Below are 18,092 nucleotides of genomic sequence, written 5' to 3'. Positions count from 1 at the left end.
GGTTAGGTTAGTGTTACATTAGGTTAGGTCAGTGTTACGTTAGGTTAGGTAATGTTACATTAGGTTAGGTGTTACGTTAGGTTAGGGTTACATTAGTTAGTTAGTGAGCATGTTAGGTGTGTTACAGTAGGTTAGGTCAGTGTTACATTAGGTTAGGTCTGTATATATTTAGTTAGGTCAGTGTTACATTAGTTAGGCAGTGTTACGTTAGGTTAGTGTTACATTAGGTTAGGTTAGTGTTACATTAGGTTAGGTCAGTGTTACGTTAGGTTAGTGTTACATTAGGTTAGGTCAAGTGTTACGTTAGGTTAGTGTTACATTAGGTTAGGTTAGTGTTACATTAGGTTAGGTTAGTGTTACATTAGGTTAGGTCAGTGTTACATTAGGTTAGGTTAGTGTTACATTAGGTTAGGTCAGTGTTACATTAGGTTAGGTTAGTGTTACATTAGGTTAGGTTAGTGTTACATTAGGTTAGGTCAGTGTTACATTAGGTTAGGTTAGTGTTACATTAGGTTAGGTTAGTGTTACATTAGGTTAGGTTAGCCACTGGTTATACCATATATGAAAGCTTTATATATCCCACATTTGCTATATCATTATTTTCAGCTTTCAGACCAAAAAACAATCCAGACCAGAGACAAACATATCTGGGCTGAACGCTACGAGGGGAAGGAGGTGCGTTCATAATTGATTTCCTCCATTAGTGAACTCGATAAACTCATGAGAAACGTATTAATAAGTGAAATAAAAATGAAACCAATTTAGAACGCGGGGTAAATATTTCAGGGTGTTATATGAACGCTGAAGGTGTTATGATAATGAACGCCACGTCTATAATCTATTTCCTGTGAACGTAGATATTATTGAACGCCTTATGAGTGAGGTGAACGCCAAGCCTATAATCTATCTCCTGTGAACGTAGATGTTATTGAACGCCTTATGAACGTATAACTCCCCTGAAATCTATTAGACATGTGAACGCGCTTATTCCTGTGACAATCCCTCGTAAAATAAGTGAACGTGTCTAACCCTTGAAGAAAGTGAACGCCCCCGCTGAACCCCAGACAACAACAACGAAAACAACAAGGAAGGTGAGGAAGAAAAACAAAAGAAGAAAGAAGAGGAGAAGAAGAGGAGGAAGTGAAGAAGAAAAAGGAAGAAGAGGGATAAAGATGGGGAAGAGGAAGACCATTGATGAAGATTGGGAGAGGGAGGAACTGGCTGTCCCTCTCCCTATACAAACCTTCCTGTGGCGCCAGAGCAGGTGAGAGGGGTGAGGCTAGTATGAGAGGGATGAGGCTAGGAAGAGAGGGATGAGGCTAGGATGAGAGGGATGAGGCTAGGAGGAGAGGGATGAGAGGGATAGGGCTAAGGTGAGAGGGAAGGAACTAGCTGTCCCTCTCCCTATACAAACCTTCCTGTGGCGCCAGAGCAGGTGAGAGGGGTGAGGCTAGTATGAGAGGGATGAGACTAGGAAGAGAGGGATGAGGCTAGGATAAGAGGGATGAGGCTAGGGTGAGAGGGATGAGGCTAGGATGAGAGGGATCGGGCTAAGGTGAGAGGGAAGGAACTCTATTTGATTAGTTTCATTCAATTTCTTATTTATTAAGTATTTATGAATGGAAAAATAATGCAATGTTTATAAATAAGAAAGAGAGAGAGAGAGAGAGAGAGAGAGAGAGAGAGAGAGAGAGAGAGAGAGGCGTAAGAATGAAACAGCTGGAGAAAGAGACAGACAGACAGAGAGACAGGGGAGGTTAGAGATAGACACATGGTCAAAAATAGAGACAGAGCGAAAAAAGAGAGAAAAAAAGAGATAGAGAAAAAGAGAAAGACAGAGAATGAGAGACAGACACCCATCATCAATAACACACATCCTCTCTCTCTCTCTCTCTCTCTCTCCCCACAGTCCTTTCATCAGACCAAAATTGGGGAAACTCCACGAAGCTACCTGTATGGTAAGTCACCTGTACACCTGTCTATATTAATTACCACCTGTCTATATTAATTACCACCTGTCTATATTAATTACCACCTGTCTATATTAATTACCACCTGTCTATATTAATCTCACCTGTTCCATCATATATTTATCAAAACTCAGATAAAATGTGGTTGATAAAAATTATAATATATAACACTATATATGATGCCCTTGTGGAAGTTTATCCTAGTGCAGTCACACCTCCATATAACGGACTTCGATTTACCGGACTTCTGTTTACCGGATCATTTATGGACTTCTGTTTACCGGACTTCTATTTACCGGACTTAGATTTACCGAACTTCTATTTACCGGACTTCGATTTAATGGACTAATCTCTTATAGTCCGTTAATAAGGATTCATATATAAAGAGAAGAAAGGAGAGTAGGGAAGGAAAAAGACGATCCCTGCCTCCTCTTCTCTTCCTCCTCCTCCTCCCTATCTTCCTCCTTCTCCTCCTCCTCCCTATCTTCCTCCTTCTCCTCCTCCTCCCTATCTTCCTCCTTCTCCCCAACAAAAGGAGGAACATTCGACTATAATCTTTATGTCAATGGTGGAGTGATCAGACACAAGTGGTCCACGCCGGGGAGATATTGCTCTCTCTCTCTCTCCTCCTGATGGGGTGGTAATGACGGGGGGTGATGGTGGGTGACGGGTGAGGAGAACAGGGAAGGTGAGACACATCAATACCTCTATCCCTCTCTCTCTCTCTCTTTAATTCTCTCTGTCTTTTCTTTCTCTCTTTCGTTATGAGGGGTGAAGGAAGTAGGAGATGGAGGAATGGGGGAGATAAAGGAATGAGAAAAGGGAGGTAAGGAGTGGGAGAAGAAAGAGAGAGGGAGGTGAGGATTGAGAGAAAGAGATAGTGGTGGAGGTGTGAGAAGGAGATACAGGTGAAGTGAGGGAAAAGGGGGGTGAGGAAAGCCCTAGGGGAGTACAGTCCCTGAGGAGTGCTATAGAGATATAGGCTGATCTAAGGCAAGACTGGACCCACTTGTGTGTGTGTGTGTGTGTGTGTGTGTGTGTGTGTGTGTGTGTGTGTGTAGTGTGTATGTATGTATCATCATCATGTATACAGACAACAATACATACATAAAGACACATAAGGCAATGAATACAACCCTTTTTAAAACTGTGCCATTCTCCCATAGACCGGCGGTAAATAAAGGCAGTGTAGGAATTAATGATAAGGGGGAGAAGAGGTTATAGTCCAGCCTAAAAACACAGGCAATCCAATCAAACGTATTGTGGTTTATATAAAAGGCAAAGGGGGGAGGGAAGGTGCAATAAAGGGGGAGGGGGAAGGCAATAAAGGGTTGACAAGTGTTCAATAAACAATAAGAGGATTACTATCCATAATTTAGGGTCAGGTGAGAGAGAGAGAGAGAGAGAGAGAGAGAGAGAGAGAGAGAGAGAGAGAGAGAGAGAGAGAGAGAGAGAGAGAGAGAGAGAGAGAGAGAGAGAGAGAGAGAGAGTCGATGAATGTGGGTTAGTAGAAGGTGTTATGATATTGGTGGGTGGGAGGATGGTGGTAGTAGTGGTGGTGATGGTAGTAGGTAATGGTGGTAGTAGTGGTAGTAGTAGTAGTAGTGGTGGTGATGGTGGTATAGTGGTGTTAGATGGTGATAGTAGGGATGGTAATGTTGAAAGGAAGTGATGGTAGTTATGGTGGTGGTGGTAGTGTTGGTGATGGTGGTGGTAGTAGTAGTAGTGGTGATGGTGGTATAGTGGTGGTGGTAGTGATGGTGGTAGGTGGTGGAGAGGGAGGGAGAGGGCACACCACTCTCACTTATTGATCCTTCGCTCTCCCACCCTCCCACCTGTTATCTCAGGGAGAGCCAGGCACCCCCCCCTCTCCCCCCCCCAGGCAAACACTCCCCCCTCCCACACCCTCATCCCATCCCCCTAAGAGAGGCAAGCAGAGAGGGTGAGAGAGGGAGACGGGGTGTAGATAGGAGAGAGGGATAAAGAGGGGAAGAGAGAGAGAGAGAGAGAGGGAGAGAAAACTGGTAAGAGTAATTAAGGAGACACAAATACATGTAATAAGAACGAAGAAAAAGAACAAGGAGAGGAAGAAGAATAACAAGGAGAGGAAGAAGAAGAATAAGGAGGAGAGGAAGAAGAATAGGCAGGGAGGAAGAATATTTAGGACCTTACTGATACACACATAGATTGATTCAACCAACTTAACGATAAACACGGTTGAGAAGAGGAGGAGGAGGGAGGAAGGAGGAAGGAGGAAGAGGGGAGAGGTGGAGGAGGGGAAAGAGGAGAAGAAGGAAGAGGAGGTGGAGGAGGAAGAAGAGGGAGGTTCACCCCAAAGAAGGAGGAGGAGGAGCAAGGAGAAAGAGGAGGAAGAGGAAGGGGGAGGAGGTTTAAAGGAGGGATAAGGTTTACTGAAGAGGAGGACGAATGATAAGGTGGTTGGAGGAGGAGGAGGTGAGGAGGAGAGGTAAGAAGGAGCAGGGGAGGAGGAGGAAGGGGAGGAGGGGGGGGGTTGAAGTGGAGGGTGGGCTGGAGATAAGTGAGATACAGTGGTGTGTGAAGAAGGAATATTCTCCAAGAACTCTCTCTCTCTCTTTCTCCTTTTCTCACGTTTCCCCTCCCTCCCTCACCTTCCCCCTCCCTCCCTCTCTCCCTCATCTTCTCCCTCCTCCCTCACCTTCCTCCTTCACTCCCTCACCTTCTCATCTCCTCCCTCACTCCCTCCTGTCTCATAAACCAGTGAGTTGGACGACGACCCAGAATAACAGGTAATGATTGTGGTTGTATTATGGCCCCCCACCACCACTACTACCACAACTACCACCACTACTACCACAACTACTACCACTACTACTACCACAACTACTACCACTACTACTACCACAACTACTACCACCCCCACCACAACTACAACCACCACTACTACCACAACTACCACCACTACTACCACCCCCACCACCACAACTACCACCACTACCACAATTACCCCCACAACTACTACTACCGATATGACCTTTTAAAACTCAGACGAGAGCTAGGATAAAAATAATATGATTGATGAAGGAGGGAAGGAAGGAGGGAAGGAGGGAAGGAGGGAGGGAGGGAGGTGTTGGAGCAAGTATGGAGGGGTAATTGTTTGAGATAGACAGATAGATAGATAGATAGATAGAGAGATAGAGAGAGAGAGAGAGAGAGATAATGTGATACCGGAGCTGACCTAACCCACTGTGACCGTAAATCGATATATGAAGGAGTTCCACAACCGTTCATCTTCCTCCTATTCTTTCTCCTTCCTCTTCTTATTCCTTATTCTCCTCTTCCTTCCTTCGTCCTCCTTATCTTTCCCCTCCTCCTCCTCTTCTCCCCCCATTTTTCTCCCCTTTCTCCTCCATTTTCCTACTCTTCCTTCTTCCTCCTCCACCTCCTTCTCTTTCTCCCGTTTCTCCCCTTCCTTCCCTTCCTCCTCTTCCTTATCTCCTCTCTTCTTCTCCTCCTCTTCACTACCATAACTCTAAACTCCCCATCTCTCTTTCTCTCTCTCTCTCTCTCTCTCTCTCTCTCTCTCTCTCTCTCTCTCTAGGCCCTGCAGAATGACTCCCACATAGAGAAACAAAAGACCGAACATCTTTTTTTTAACAATATAGACAAAAGCCGCTCAGGTAAATAAAACTCGCCCAGGTAAACAATAGCTCCGTGATTGGCAGTTTTCAAGTCCCCTTTTGATGAGGTGCGGTGGTCGAGAGGTAAATGTGATCGTCCTCTGTCTTACGTGACGCTGGTTCGATTTCTTATTATTTCCCGGTTAGGTTGAGATAGGTTAGAGTATGTTATGTTTGGTTAGATTAGGTTAAGTTAGAGTTAGGTTACACTATGTTATGTTAGGATAGGTTAGGGTAAAGTTAGATTACGTTATGTTTGGTTAGATTAGGTTAGAGTTAGGTTAGACTACGTTATGTTTGGTTAGATTAGGTTAGAGTTAGGTTAGACTACGTTATGTTTGGTTAGATTAGGTTAAAGTTAGGTTAGACTACGTTATGTTTGGTTAGATTAGGTTAGAGTTAGGTTAGACTACGTTATGTTTGGTTAGATTAGGTTAGAGTTAGGTTAGGTTAGGTGAGGTTATATGTAAAGTAGATTAAAGTAAAGTAAGGTTAAGTAAAAGTAGAGATAGTAAAAGTAAAGTAAAGTATAAGAGAATAATAGTAACATAGTAAGTAAAAAAGTAGAGTAGAGGTAAAGTAGAGGTAGAGTAAAGTAGAGGTAGAGTAGAGTACAGTAAAAGTAGAGTAGAGGTAAAGTAGAGGTAGAGTAAAGTAGAGGTAAAGTAGAGTAGAGGTAAAGTAGGTCTAAAGTAAAGTAGAGATAGAGTAAAGTAAGGATTAAGGAAGAGAGGAGGAAGGAAGATAAGGGTTACGGCTGGACCTGCCTCCTGAACCAGCGTCGCCTAGCAACCACATCCACCAGTGTCCCGACGCCTACACACTGGCTTAGCTCTTATGTTCCTTACTATCTCTCTCTATTCTCAATCTCTGTCTTATGTTCCTTCTATATCTCTCTCTCTTTATCTCCTATCTCTCTCTCTTTATCTCCTATCTCTCTCTTTATTTCCTATCTATCTCTCTCTCTTATGTTTCTTCTCTCTCTCTCTCTCTCTTATGTTCCTTCTATCTCTCTCTCTCTCTCTCTTAGGTTCCTTCTCTATCTCTATTCTATCTTCCTATCTCCATTTTTATCTCAGTGTTGTCTATTTCCTCTTTCATCTCTATCTCGCCCTATTCTGCCGTCATCTGCCTTCCCTCTCTATATCATTATACGATTTTATTCACTATTATACGATGTTATTCACTATTATACGATGTTCTTCAAAGTTGTTGTATATATCAACCACATTTTATACATGTAATATAGTATATAATAATATAACCTATAATCGTGATACAGTCTTATTCCTATATTATAGCTCTTAATATAATGGTTTGGTCTCCTTGGCTATGATGATATTATTGTTATTATTATTATTATTGTAATTGTTATTATTATTATTAGTTATTATTATTATTATTATTGTTGTTATTATCATTATTATTATTGTAGTTCTTCCTCTTATTAGTATTACTACAGTACTATCAATGTTATTATTATTAGTCATTTTTATTATTGTTATTATCATTATTAATATCGTAGTTCTTCTTATTATTATCATTACTGTTATTGTTATTATTAAGACTTTCTTGGTAAATTTAAAAACTGTTAATATTTATAAGCATATAATATTGTGTCTGCCTCAGAGCTAAAGTACAACACAAATAAATACAAATGTACTACAAAATTAAACTATTCTGTACTACATAATTAAGTAAATTTATCATATAAACATTAACAAAACATTCGATTAATTTAACACTTGAGCTGTGAGGCAAATAATATAAACATAACCTAATGTTTGAGATGTTTAACCGCTTTATTCTGACAGTTCTGCCAGACAGCTCCTAGTCACCACGTGAGTCAGGATTCTACACACTATCTCACCCTATTTTAACTTGTTAATACCTTACCTACCCCCTCACATAGTTCCTGGATGTAAACAAACCCCCTCACATAGTTCCTGGATGTAAACAAACCCCCTCACATAGTTCCTGGCTGCAAACAAACCTCCGTTAACACCCTTACACAGTCCCTGAATGTAAGCAACACCCCATTACCCCCTACATCGTATCTAGATGTAAACAAACCCCCCCTACATAGTCTGTAGATGTAAACAAAACCCCCCCTACATAGTCTCGTGGTATAAACAAACCCCCCTGTACCCCCTACATAGGTTCTAGATGTAAACAAACCCCCTATATAGTATATAAGTGTAAACAACCCCCCCTACATTGTCACTAGACGTAAACAAACTCTCCTTTTCCCCCTCACATAGTTCCTGGATATAAACAAACCCCCTATATAGTCACTAGATGTAAACAAACTCCCCCTTACCCCCACATAACCTCTAGACGTAAACACAACCCCCTCCCCCCTCCATAACACAACCTGTTTACCTTAGCATAGAGTTGTAGTTTGGTGATGATGTCTGTCTGTATGTTTTTTAAACCCTAGAGATGCTGCTTGTTATATTTGGAGTTGGTAATACTGGTTTAGTCAATAAGTACGTTGTTTATGTCCTGAGTTGGTAACACTTATTCTTCCAGGGGTACTTTTGTTTATGCCCGAAGATGGTAATACTGTACTAGTCAAGGGTTGTGTTCTTATGTCTGGAGTTGGTAATATTGGTTTGTTAAGGGTTGTTTATGCCTAGAGTTGGCAACACTGATCAAGGGTTGTTTGTTTACGCCTTGACTTGGAAACAGTGATCATGAGTTATTTGCTTAAGCCTAGAGTTGGTAATATTGGTTGGTCAAGGGTTGTTTGATAATAGATCGAGCTGGTAATACTGTAGGCATAGAGTCTGCCTGATAACAATGAGGGTTGATATTGTTTATCTTAATCTGGCAACAGTGATGATTGACAGTGTTTATATCTTAATCTGGCAACAATGACTGAGGTAACTTCCTCCACCCTGGCTCACGTGCAATATATTCCTCCCTCCCTCTCCCTCACACTCACCCCCTCCCTCACACTTACCCCCTCTCCCTCACTTACCCCCTCTCCCTCACACTTACCCCCTCTCCCTCACACTTACCCCCTCTCCCTCACTTTCTCCTCCCTTGCCCCCTCTCCCCTCCACACTTGCCCCCTCTCCTCCCACTTTCCCTCTCCTCCACACTCACCCCCTCTCTCCACTTACCCCCTCTCCCTCCACACTCCCCACCCCCTCTCCTCCCTTTTCCCCTCTCCCTCACTCTCGCTCCTTCCTCAATTACCTTTATCTCCTGCTTCTGTCCTTCTTACTCACTTGTCTCTGTTCTCACCTACTTCTCCTGCATCCCCTCACTTCCTCCAACACCTCCCCTCCTCCCACTCCCCGTACCCTTGCTTCCCTCCCTCACGTTCTCTCACCTCCCTCACCTTCCTCTTCCCTCTCCTCCCCATGCCTGCTTCTCCCTCCGTTCTCCACCTCACCTTCTCTCACTACCTCCTCCCCGTGCCTGCTTCTCCCTCCCGTTCTCTCTCCTCACGCTTCTCACTACCTCACTCCCGTGCCTGCTTCTCCCTCACGTTCTCCTCCGCCCTCTGTCTCTCACCTCCCCTCCATGCCTGCTTCTCCCTCATTCTCTCACCTCCCTCACATTCTCTCACCTCCTCCAGCACCTCCCTCACCTTCTCTCACTCCCTGTGCCTGCTTCTCCCTCACGTTCTCTCACCTCCCTCACTACTCACTCCCCGTGCCTGCTTCTCCCTCACGTTCTCTCACCTCCCTCACCTTCTCTCACTACCTCACTCCCCGTGCCTGCTCGCATTTCAATCAGTACCTGTCCGCCACCCACTGCTTGCGTCCTGTTAACTGTACTGTATTTATCTTAGTTCCTTGCAAGTGCTTGTTACTCTACACCTGAAGGTTATGTGTGTGTGTGTGTGTGTGTGTGTGTGTTACTGTATGTCCGTAATAAATGCATGTCTGTGTATGTAATATTTAGATACAATTAGCACTTCACACACAAACACACACACCACTTCCTCTTATTAATGTCGTGTTGTTGTCTTGCATGTTAGTTACGTCTTCGTCTTGGCAACGATGATAAGAATAATAATCTCAATCTATACTCTATTAGCTACTATTAAGATGTTATTTATAGACCATTAAGTAATAGAAAACAAAGCTTTTAAATGTTTGCTATTAAAAGTTATGCATTAGTATTTAAATAGGAGTGTTTATTATTAACAAATTATCCCCAAAATAGGTAATTAGCATATTTATTCATGATTGGTTAGGTTAGGTTTGTGTGTGTGTGTCAAGTGATTTATGTATTTGTATTTTGCACTTGGAGTAAACAGTAAAGTAAGATTAGGTTAAGTTAGGTTAGGTTAGTTTTGTTTGGGTTGAGTTAGTTTAGGTTAGGTTAGATTAGTTGATATGGGGATAGCAGTTTAGGTTAATCTAGTTTAGCATAGTTTAGATTACGTGACGTTACGTTAAGTTAGGCTAGGTCAAGCAAGGTTAGGTTAGGTTTGGTGAGATTAGGTTAGGGGGAGGAGGGCTTGGGAGGCTATAATACTCAAATTCTCAATAATACTCTAAGTCTTTTCCCATTTCTGAGTTATAATGCTTCCTGTGTGCTGGATGTAAGTGGCTCTAATCTAATCTCTCATAAAGAGCCATTCTTGTTTACGTGTCTTGTTTACATTATACTTCTGGCTATGCGTCTTGCTTATTTGTTTACATCTTTAAGTAAATTCACTGACTGGCATGTTTTCAAGTCATTGGTTTAATATACGAGTTTATAAATATATATCACATGTACGTCTGTCTGTCTGATGCTTAAATCTAATATATCTTTCTTGCTTACTTTCTCTCTATCTCTCTTTACCTTTGATTTCTTTTTCTCTCTCTCTATATATATATCTATCTATCTCTTATACAATTCAATTCAGGTATATAATTCTATTCAATATTCAAACAAAAACAAACACCTTGACTAGAAAAAGCGCGCGAAGCCTCTGCCATTGTTTACATACGTTACCATGACAACCAGAAGCTGTGCCTCCGTATACCACCTACCTAATACACTCATTAACCTTGACCCATTAATCATGACTATATTTCCTCCCACCTCACTCAGGAGATCAAGGAAGCCTCCAAGGTTAGTCACTGACTCACCTCGCATGATCTTATAGTGACTCAGGATCTTAAATGAGTCACTTTGATGTTATTAGGATTATTTGTTATATTTTGTTATATAGTAAATGGCTATATTAGTTACTATATTTACCTTATTATAATAAATGACTTAGTTGATGTTTATACCTTTATTATATTATTTTTTATCTATTATTACTTTAACTTTAATGTGCATGATTCTTAGGACAATATTAGACGTATTTTTGCAGTACCGGACTTTTTTTTTTTGCACAATACGGTTCTTATTTTGCACAATACCGGACTATATGTGCACAATATCGGACTATATTTGTACATTACTAGATAAATTTTGCACAATACGGTTCTTATTTTGCATGGAATTCATGTACATTTTGTAAAGTAATTTTTTTAAATATATTGATAAAATTAATGACGTATTGATAATTGTTGATACGGATAATTAATGTTGATAATTATTCTTGATATAGATAATTATTGACGATAAATTGAACCAGGCTGATAGTTCCATTGATCATTGATAAGGAAAATTACATGTAAAGTATTAACCAAATTTCCTCAGAGATTGGTAACACTGTTCTACTTAAGGTAAACTTGGCAACAGTTGTGATGGTTTGTGAATTATATTAAACTTAGGTTAAAACTATCAAGGTTTAACTGTTGAGACTCGAGATATTAAGAAAACATTTACCTCAACCTTTATGTTATGTAAACAAACAATAAATATTTACCTTGTGTGTGTCAGGTGGAGGCGGGTCATCTTGTTTATTCACTCTTCTTGTCGTTTTTTTCCACTTTATCTCATTATTTCTTCACTTTTTCTCACTATTTCTTCACTTTATCTCACTATTTCGTCACTTATCTCACTATTTCTTCCCTTTATCTCACTATTTCCTCACTTTATCTCACTATTTCTTCACTTTTTCTCACTATTTCTTCACTTTATCTCACTATTTCGTCACTTATCTCACTATTTCTTCCCTTTATCTCACTATTTCCTCACTTTATCTCACTATTTCGTCACTTATCTCACTATTTCTTGCCTCATCTCACTATTTCGTCACTTTATCTCACTATTTCTTCCCTTTATCTCACTATTTCTTCACTTATCTCACTATTTCTTCACTTTTCTCACTATTTCTTCATTTATCTCACTATTTCTTCAATTATCTCACTATTTCCTCACTTTATCTCACTATTTCCTCACTTTATCTCACTATTTCTTCACTTTTCTCACTATTTCTTCACTCTATCTCACTATTTCCTCACTTTATCTCACTATTTCCTCACTTATCTCACTATTTCTTCACTTTATCTCACTATTTCGTCACTTATCTCACTATTTCCTCACTTTATCTCACTATTTCTTCACTTTACCTCACCATTTCTTCACTTTATTTCACTATTTCGTCACTTATCTCACTATTTCCTCACTTTATCTCACTATTTCCTCACTTTATCTCACTATTTCTTCACTTTACCTCACTATTTCGTCACTTATCTCACTATTTCCTCACTTTATCTCACTATTTCTTCACTTTACCTCACTATTTCTTCACTTTATTTCACTATTTCGTCACTTATCTCACTATTTCCTCACTTTATCTCACTATTTCGTCACTTATCTCACTATTTCTTCACTTATCTCACTATTTCTTCACATTATCTCACTATTTCCTCACTTATCTCACTATTTCCTCACATTGTCTCACTATTTCTTCACTTTATCTCACTATTTCTTCACATTATCTTGTATACACGTAGACATAAGGAAAATAACATGAAGGTGAACATTGGTGTTAGTAGAACAGAACCCTAACATAACATCCAGGTGAACATTGGTGTGTCTCACTACCTGAAGTTGGCACCGTTATACGTTTCCAGCACTGACGGGGCAGGTGTTAGTATACTGTCCTCCCCTGACACACTAAGGTTCACAGGCCGACTCTTGGTGGACCTTCATTAACTCAACAACAAAACAAAACATTTAACTTTATATTCTGAAGGTGAAGATTTTAACACAATATAACATTTACGTTAATCAGTTAATTATCTAAACGTTAACCAGCACTTAACTTAACCCTTTACCGCTACGTCCTGGATAAGGGTACTGACGTCACATCCTGTAAAACAAACTTATATTAGATACAGAATTTAACACCAATACAGTTTTCCATAATGGGTAATATTTTCAAAACATTCCATGACTTTTCCAGGACTATCAATGAGTGTGGGAACCCTGATTACTTATTTAATTATTATTATTATGCTTATTATCTTTACTAAAACATTACTATTTCATAAACTTTTTTTATTACCTTTTATCATTGTTAATGAATGTATCCTCCCCCCCTCCTGGTGACAGTCGCTGGAGTGTGGGAACCCTGATTACTTATTTAATTATTATTATTATGCTTATTATCTTTACTAAAACATTACTATTTCATAAACTTTTTTTATTACCTTTTATCATTGTTAATGAATGTCTCCTCCTCTGGTGACAGTCGCTGGAGTGTGGGAACCCTGATTACTTATTTCATGAACATTATTACTCTTGTTATCATTACTACAGTTTCATTACTCTTAATCAATTCTACATTTGTATCATTATTATTACTCTTATTATCATTACTACACATTTGATCATCATTATTATTCCTCTTATTATCATTATTATTATCATTACTACACATTTCATCATTATTATTACTATTATTCCTCTTATTATCATTACTACACATTTCATTCTCATTATTTAAAGTATTATTAACGCGTGTACCCCCTCCCCCGCCCTTGACAGTCGCTGGAGAAAGTGTTGGTTCAGAATATTCTCTTCGGTCTGTCTCCCTCACTGACCGATGCTATTAAGAGTATTCCAAGATGGCGGTTCATCCAGGCAGCCGTCCCTCATGTTATGCACTGCGCTGCCTCCCTTCTCTACAACAGGTACTGTGCCCTCCCTCCCTCACCTCTATATAACACGTATCTTCCCTCCCTCCATCACCCCTCCCTATCCTAACCTAACTGGAGGTTAATCAGGTGAAATAAACTGGGGTGGATATTCTTCATGTGGTGGAAGTGGGACCGGTGTTTTAAAAATAGCTCTTATGTTTACTGGTTGTTCAGGCGAGAGTCGACCATCACCAACTTGGGGGCGGCGGAGACAAAGCTGCTGTACACTTTACACTGGATCATCCTGGACGCCGCTGAGGAGTGTGCTGACGCTGACCACGAGAAGGGCATCAACAAGGCCAACACCTTCCCCTACCTCTTCTCTATCGCTACCATCCAGGTGAACCTTACGTCATTAATCATCAGGTGAACCTTGCTTCATTAATCATCAGGTGAACCTTGCTTCATTAATCATCAGGTGAACCTTACTTATAAATCAAGGTAAAGCGGACGAATAATCTGTTATATCTCCCAGAAACAAGTAAAATTAAGGAGTTCATTTTGATTAACATCGGAACTAAAATATGCATGGACACACACGTAACAGGCACCACCGAGCAACACAAGTGGCAAACAGCTTGTATTTTATTCCCACTAATTATTACAACAATACAGGTAATAAAGTAAGAAAATAAAAAAGCGTAATATAAGACTTCTCCAGTGTAGTATGACCCACTATAACTGGCCATCGTCTGCTCTCGGGGGCTATTATTCACTTCTACTTATCATAATACTGTATTAATTTCCATATAAGAAGGACGAGGCTTCTCCCCATTGTTTACTCTAATAAGAAGTTATACTGGAAGTTTGGCGGGAAGCAGTTGGCGGGAAGCCTGTTGGCGGGAAGCAGTTGGCGGGAAGCCTGTTGGCGGGAAGCAGTTGGCGGGAAGCCTGTTGGCGGGAAGCAGTTGGCGGGAAGCAGTTGGCGGGAAGCCTGTTGGCGGGAAGCAGTTGGCGGGAAGCAGTTGTCCCCTCAATAATAGATGGCTACACTATCGCTATTATGCCGTGGAACTCACTTACATTATTTACTTTTTAACACTTCTGACCTCGACGCTCATATAAGTTATAGGTGTCAGCTCAAACACTTTACCTTCATATTTCTAATAACAATTGCACCATTGACCTACATTTCATCCTACATACAGTATCGTAAGTTTATTGCCTTAAGCCAAGACTACAATAGTGACTGGTGACACAATAACAGTTTTCTCTGGGTTTGGTCCCGTCTTCTATGAGGACATCAACGGTGATAGTGGTTTTACTTCCTCTAACATAAAAGATAATCACCACTTGTATATATTTATCACATATCTATTCACTATCACAATAAATGTCACGTCAAGGGAGTCCAAACGTTGACAATACTCCACTTGTCATCAGTTGAGATGCGGCGGTCCATACTTCACTAAGATCCAGTTCAAACATTCGCCCTCACGACATAAACCGTGATACATTACTATAATATGACCCACCTGGTGTAATAAATCCTCTGTATGAGACGACTTGACACTACACAACCATAATATCCAAGACTAGATGATAAAATATCCGGTGAATCACGAGAAAATTGTATTAAAATAGGAGCAACAAATAAGTCGCCTTCCACTAACACCAAGCTATATAACTAAGACAGGAATGAGTGTGACAACGCTAGCTGGACCCTCAAGGCAGTGACGTCATTTAATGTTCACAGTCCAGAATGAAGATGGCACTGCTGTCGAACTTATGTGACGTCACGTCGACTGTATGTTTACAAAGTCTTGGACGAGTCACTCATGACGTCACCTCAACGTCTATGACGTCACGAATAGCATGTGGACGCAGCCAATAGATGGCGGTGTTACTGAGGTATCTGGCACCTGTACCGTACATAACAACTGATAACGAAGAACCAGAGCCTTTACTGTACAGTATATACACAATAAAGCCTTTACTGTACAGTATATACACAATAAAAAAGAACACACGGACCTGGAGGAACTCCCCCCCACAACATAATGTGCCCCAAGCAAACATCACATAGAACAACTGAGCTTAGCTTAGCCGAGACCGACCCTTCCTAGCCTCAAGAGTCCTCTAATGGCGGAAGACAAAACCTCGTCTCAGCAAGGTGGATAACCCACCTGCTGTCCAGTGGCGGCTCGTGAAAAATAAACTGGAGGGAGTGCAAGCCTCACACAACAGTAGGTGACCTACCTCAGGTATGAGTTGTAGTTGATGTCCACTAATTCCCAGGGCATGGTAGTGATGGACCAGTATTAATTGAAAATAAAGTCGGTGTAGGTCTTCCTCTTGATTTGATTTCAGTCTTTTCATTTAATGTCAGCTGGGAAAAGTTGATGTTTTGCAAATACTTCACTCGACTTTCCATCGTCAAAGGGTAATTAAAGAAAGCACCAGTTAACCACACCGTCCACACGTTGTACGAGACTGAGCGGCGGCGGCGGCGATAACAGACATCAATCGTACAGCATTGACACCAACTATGAAAGTAACTTAAATTTTGGTCTGATTTTAATGAAAATTCACTTAGCAACGTATTGAAAATAATTAAATAACATATAAAATGATATATTTGTTGGTAGTGTATTATTCAGCTGTCTCTCTAAAGGAATCATACACCTGGCAGTGAGTGTCTGGGGGGACTGCACGAGCCGCCACTGAACCTGTCAACCTCCTCCCATATTTCCCACTTGTGAGGCACTCTGACTGTCAACCTCCTCCCATATTTCCCACTTCTGAGCTTTACCTTGTCAGAGCTGATGGTCTCTTCTGTCAACCTCCTCCCATATTTCCCACTTCTGAGCTTTACCTTGTACTGTACCCTTCTTGGCCCTCAGAGCTGATGGTCTCTTCTGTCAACCTCCTCCCATATTTCCCACTTCTGAGCTTTACCTTGTACTGTACCCTTCTTGGCCCTCAGAGCTGATGGTCTCTTCTGTCAACCTCCTCCCATATTTCCCACTTGTGAGCTTTACCTTGTACTGTACCCTTCTTGGCCCTCAGAGCTGATGGTCTCTTCTGTCAACCTCCTCCCATATTTCCCACTTCTGAGCTTTACCTTGTACTGCACCCTTCTTGGCCCTCAGAGCTGATGGTCTCTTCTGTCAACCTCCTCCCATATTTCCCACTTCTGAGCTTTACCTTGTACTGCACCCTTCTTGGCCCTCAGAGCTGATGGTCTCTTCTGTCAACCTCCTCCCATATTTCCCACTTCTGAGCTTTACCTTGTACTGCACCCTTCTTGGCCCTCACAGCTGATGGTCTCTTCTGTCAACCTCCTCCCATATTTCCCACTTCTGAGCTTTACCTTGTACTGCACCCTTCTTGGCCCTCAGAGCTGATGGTCTCTTCTGTCAACCTCCTCCCATATTTCCCACTTCTGAGCTTTACCTTGTACTGCACCCTTCTTGGCCCTCAGAGCTGATGGTCTCTTCTGTCAACCTCCTCCCATATTTCCCACTTGTGAGCTTTACCTTGTACTGTACCCTTCTTGGCCCTCAGAGCTGATGGTCTCTTCTGTCAACCTCCTCCCATATTTCCCACTTGTGAGCTTTACCTTGTACTGCACCCTTCTTGGCCCTCAGAGCTGATGGTCTCTTCTGTCAACCTCCTCCCATTTTTCCCACTTCTGAGCTTTACCTTGTACTGTACCCTTCTTGGCCCTCAGAGCTGATGGTCTCTTCTGTCAACCTCCTCCCATATTTCCCACTTGTGAGCTTTACCTTGTACTGTACCCTTCTTGGCCCTCAGAGCTGATGGTCTCTTCTCTCATGACTGCTTCTTGAGCTTCCCACCAAGGCTTCCTTCACTCAGTACTATTTCCTTATCCTTTGTCCTAACCAATGGTAATATTTCAGGAGTTGGTAAAAAAAACTTAAATTTATTCGTTTAATAAATGTTTATTTGTTATTATATTGTGTTAAACTCTAACCATCGTTCCCGCCAAAATCCAATAGTCTGTTCCTTCACTCAAGTTATGAGGTATATTAACTCCCACCTGTATATACTAATATTCTACTCAGAGGTTTTAGTATAATTTACCAAAAATAATTTAATAAACGTATAAAATGGAAAATTTCAGTGACTTTAAGAACTCAAAATTCACAAGTTAAGATGACATGATTTTACCCATCTGTAAACCGTATATGATAGACTCTAACCCTCGCCTCTCCTTCAGGTCTTCATCTACCTCTTCACACCTCTACTACACACGCTGAAGGAATCTGACTTCCAGAATTTCCGGCTTGAAAATGGATTAAAGATCTGGACGGCCCTGTGGGAGTATAGACACCCGGACGTCCCTGCCTTCACCACCCCTGTCAGACCTCGCAGGTAATTTATTATTTTTCTATATTTCTCTTTTATTTACTGATGAAGAACTATTATCCACCGTCAAGCTGTAGAAA

At 41.1% G+C, this 18,092-nt stretch overlaps 1 protein-coding gene across 14 annotated transcripts in view; it reads left to right on the top strand.

The window, feature by feature from the left end:
- Nucleotides 1-18,092, top strand: part of LOC121856415 (protein unc-80 homolog) — a 104,959-nt gene that overhangs the window by 6,323 nt on the left and 80,544 nt on the right. For all 14 annotated transcript variants that reach the window (XM_042352005.1, XM_042352011.1, XM_042352014.1 and 11 more), the window contains exons 2-8: nt 607-1,264; nt 1,910-1,958; nt 7,444-7,470; nt 10,691-10,711; nt 13,529-13,674; nt 13,855-14,020; nt 17,864-18,018. In XM_042352005.1, coding sequence (XP_042207939.1) covers nt 1,173-1,264; nt 1,910-1,958; nt 7,444-7,470; nt 10,691-10,711; nt 13,529-13,674; nt 13,855-14,020; nt 17,864-18,018 — 656 coding nt within the window. In that variant the 5' untranslated portion in view covers nt 607-1,172. The remainder of the gene's footprint in view (nt 1-606; nt 1,265-1,909; nt 1,959-7,443; nt 7,471-10,690; nt 10,712-13,528; nt 13,675-13,854; nt 14,021-17,863; nt 18,019-18,092) is intronic.

The sequence above is a fragment of the Homarus americanus genome, unplaced genomic scaffold (genome assembly GCF_018991925.1).
Source record: "Homarus americanus isolate GMGI-L3 unplaced genomic scaffold, GMGI_Hamer_2.0 scaffold48220, whole genome shotgun sequence".
Lineage (NCBI taxonomy): Eukaryota > Metazoa > Arthropoda > Malacostraca > Decapoda > Nephropidae > Homarus > Homarus americanus.
Note: the sequence above shows the minus strand (reverse complement) of the source record. Positions and strands in the feature narration are given on the sequence as shown.